At 33.2% G+C, this 2,976-nt stretch overlaps 1 protein-coding gene across 1 annotated transcript; it reads right to left on the minus strand.

The window, feature by feature from the left end:
- Positions 1-1,546: 1,546 nt before the first annotated feature.
- On the minus strand, positions 1,547-2,263 carry LOC125216976 (E3 ubiquitin-protein ligase RHA2A-like). The gene has a single exon (XM_048118779.1). It carries the CDS (start codon positions 2,162-2,164, stop codon positions 1,661-1,663), a length of 504 nt encoding a protein of 167 aa, XP_047974736.1. The 5' UTR covers positions 2,165-2,263; the 3' UTR covers positions 1,547-1,660.
- Between the last annotated feature and the right edge of the window lie 713 nt (positions 2,264-2,976).

Here is a 2,976-nt window from a genome sequence, read left to right on the forward strand (position 1 = left end):
GCAAATGGACTTAAAATATTTGAATTTTATCACAATATTGGGCTTTGTTGTCTATTAAAAGTATTTGGGCTTTAAGTGTTATATGAAATGTGGGCTTCTTGTATTTTTTTAATAAATATACTTAATTCGTCCTAATAAAAGTACTAATTTTTAGTTTATGGAGTAGTACCATTTTGCACTGAATTAACAAATTGTATTTTGCATCGAAAGCTTCTTTTTTAAAAAAAAAAAAAAAAATACGTGTGTAACTTAAATGTTACATTTTTCCAATGAGACGTCCATTGAAAATCACATAGTGGGACGGGAATTATACTCCAATGTTAATAAGACCATTTGTTAGTTATAAAGACCACACATTTGAAATGTAATCAATATTCATTTTCTCCATCTTTTATTTGTAATAGGACCACGCAACTTGAATGTGACATGATTTAGTTCATTTGACCCCTAAATTAAAGCAACTTCGTTTGTGAATCAAAATGCATCTCAACTTTTCGAATGTTAAAGCATCTAATGGACACCACAAGATTAGTATTCTTTTAGTATTTGATCGATCCAAAGCACAATAACATGCAAGTGGAAATAAAAATTAATATTTTATGTTAGGTTCTACTATGGTTATGAGCACAACCATACAAATTAATTATTTTAAATTAGTTCAATCTAACAAGAAGGTGAATGAAAGGAGATGATGTTCATATTAGTTTAGTAAAACAAATAATCGTGAGCTTCAAAAGACATTATTTTCTAGTAGTGGGAGTGCTAGTTTTTCATATATGCAAATAGTCACAAAGAAAAGAGATTAAAAGTAACTCAATAAAATAGTATAACTCGGTGCAAAATAAGTAATTTTAATGATATATTGCTAAAGTTTCCTTTTACTATTTTTTAGAGCTTTTGTATTTTCTTTATCCTCTTTCTTGCGTGTCCATTTTCTTCCTCTTGCTATCTTATGATGCAAATTTACACAAAAATTCAAGGAAAGGAAAATCACGTGACGACAAACTATAACAAAATCACAACCCTAAATAGCGCTAGCTATCACTTTTCCACATTTAAAACAAAATGTATTTAAGAAATGTACTCTAATAAAAATCACCCTCAACCAACATTCCTATTTTTTTTTCCCCATATTTGATTAATCTACAAAAGAATAATTTCATTTCAATATTTTACTATATGGCACATTGGCACATCACTTTTTTTTTTCTCTCCCTCCTTAATTTATTTAACTTTAATACTCTATGTAGTCAATTTTTCATCTCTCCTACTTTTTATTTTAAATTAAAATTCATACTCCTAGCTAACTACCAAAATGATTTATAATGAATTTTTTGCTATCAAGATTTAAATCACATAACATTCAAAAAGGCATTACTATACACATTTTGTCCAACAATAAATGTCTTTTTTAACTATTTCGATTTATCTCAAATGAGTCACATTTAACTTTTGTTACATTCATATAAATTTTTCATTTCACATGTTTATTTGCATTTCTCAAAATTCATACTACTAAAAAAACTTGTAACTGTAAACAAAGAGATAGCTTTAAATGCAATATATTCATGAATTATTTTAAAAATAGGGAAGAGCCATCGACATTCCACGCGACTCTTCAACAAACAAAGACGTAAAAAATAAAAAGAAAATAAAGAAGTCAAAGATCAAAACTACCGTTGCAAAACCACGCCATGACGTCACCGCCCACGCGCCTCCGCGTGCTCTGCACTCGCTCTTCGGTCACAAGCGGCGCGCGGCACAGCGGGCAGCTGAAATTCATTTGACCGAGCCAGCCGTCCAAGCAATTCCTGTGGAACACGTGGCAGCACGCTAACTTGCGCAGGCTCTCCCCCTCCGCGAACCGGTTCAGACACACCACACATTCCGAACCGGACCGGTCACCCGGCCGGTTCGCGTAGGAATGCGCCCGGTTCAGATTCAACTGCTCGCAGAGGAGGATGACTCCGGCCAGACCGGACCCCGCGACGTCGTTTAATGAGCCGATGGAATTGGGGTCAAAGCTGGTGGAGAATACGCCGATTGTGCGCAGGATAGTGGAGAGTAGGGATCGGAGATAACGTACGCTTTTTCCGATTAGGACGACGGCGAGGATGAGGGTGGATTCTGATGACACGTCGGATAGCTGGCTTTGCAAACCCATTTTTGTTGTTTCTATGGGTTTGGGATTTTCATGCAATGGAATGGAGTAGAAGATTTAGGGGAGAGTGTTTTTTTATAGTTTGGGTATAGAGATGATTTTGTGTGTTTGATTGTTTATATAGGGAGTATGTGTATGTAAATGTGTGGTGTATGCATATGTACACAATACTTGTACTATATTGGGTAGGAGAAAATAAGAAAGTAACGAGTGGTGTTTGTATATATACGATACAGTATATATATACTATATGTATGTACATACATAATGCAATATATATCCTTCCGTCCCTGAAATTTTGTCACATTTTTTCATTTCTGTCTGTCCCATAAAATTTGTCACATTTCACTTTTTACCATTTTTATTAGTAGATTTCACATTTCATTAACTTATTCTCACTCATATTTTATTATTAAAGCAATACCATAAAAGTAGGACTCACGTCTTACCAACTTTTTCAACTCATTTTCTATTACATTTTTTAAAATCTGTGCCCGTTAAACTGTGACAAAATTTGAGGGACGAAGGAAATACTATATAGGATGGGAGAAATTAAGTATATGGAGTAGTATATATATGCTAAAAGGGGGAAATTAAGTATATGGAGTAGAATATGCTAAAAAGTTTCTGACATATTTGTGTCTTTGTGATGTCAACTAATATTAATGTATTTTCACTTTGTTTGATTGAGGTTGTTTTTATTCTAAAATTCTTTGCACTTCTATCTATCTGTTCCATGGTACTAAGTGAGGTAGTTCTTTTAAGTACGAATTTTAGGAAAATGATAGTATTATTAATTAATAATTAAAAGGAAG

Source organism: Salvia hispanica, chromosome 3 (assembly GCF_023119035.1).
Source record: "Salvia hispanica cultivar TCC Black 2014 chromosome 3, UniMelb_Shisp_WGS_1.0, whole genome shotgun sequence".
Taxonomy (NCBI): Eukaryota; Viridiplantae; Streptophyta; class Magnoliopsida; order Lamiales; family Lamiaceae; genus Salvia; species Salvia hispanica.

What these genes read in the sequence shown, in the direction of transcription:
- LOC125216976 (XM_048118779.1), bottom strand. Translation starts at nt 2,164, where the DNA reads ATGGGTTTGCAAAGCCAGCTATCCGACGTGTCATCAGAATCCACCCTC.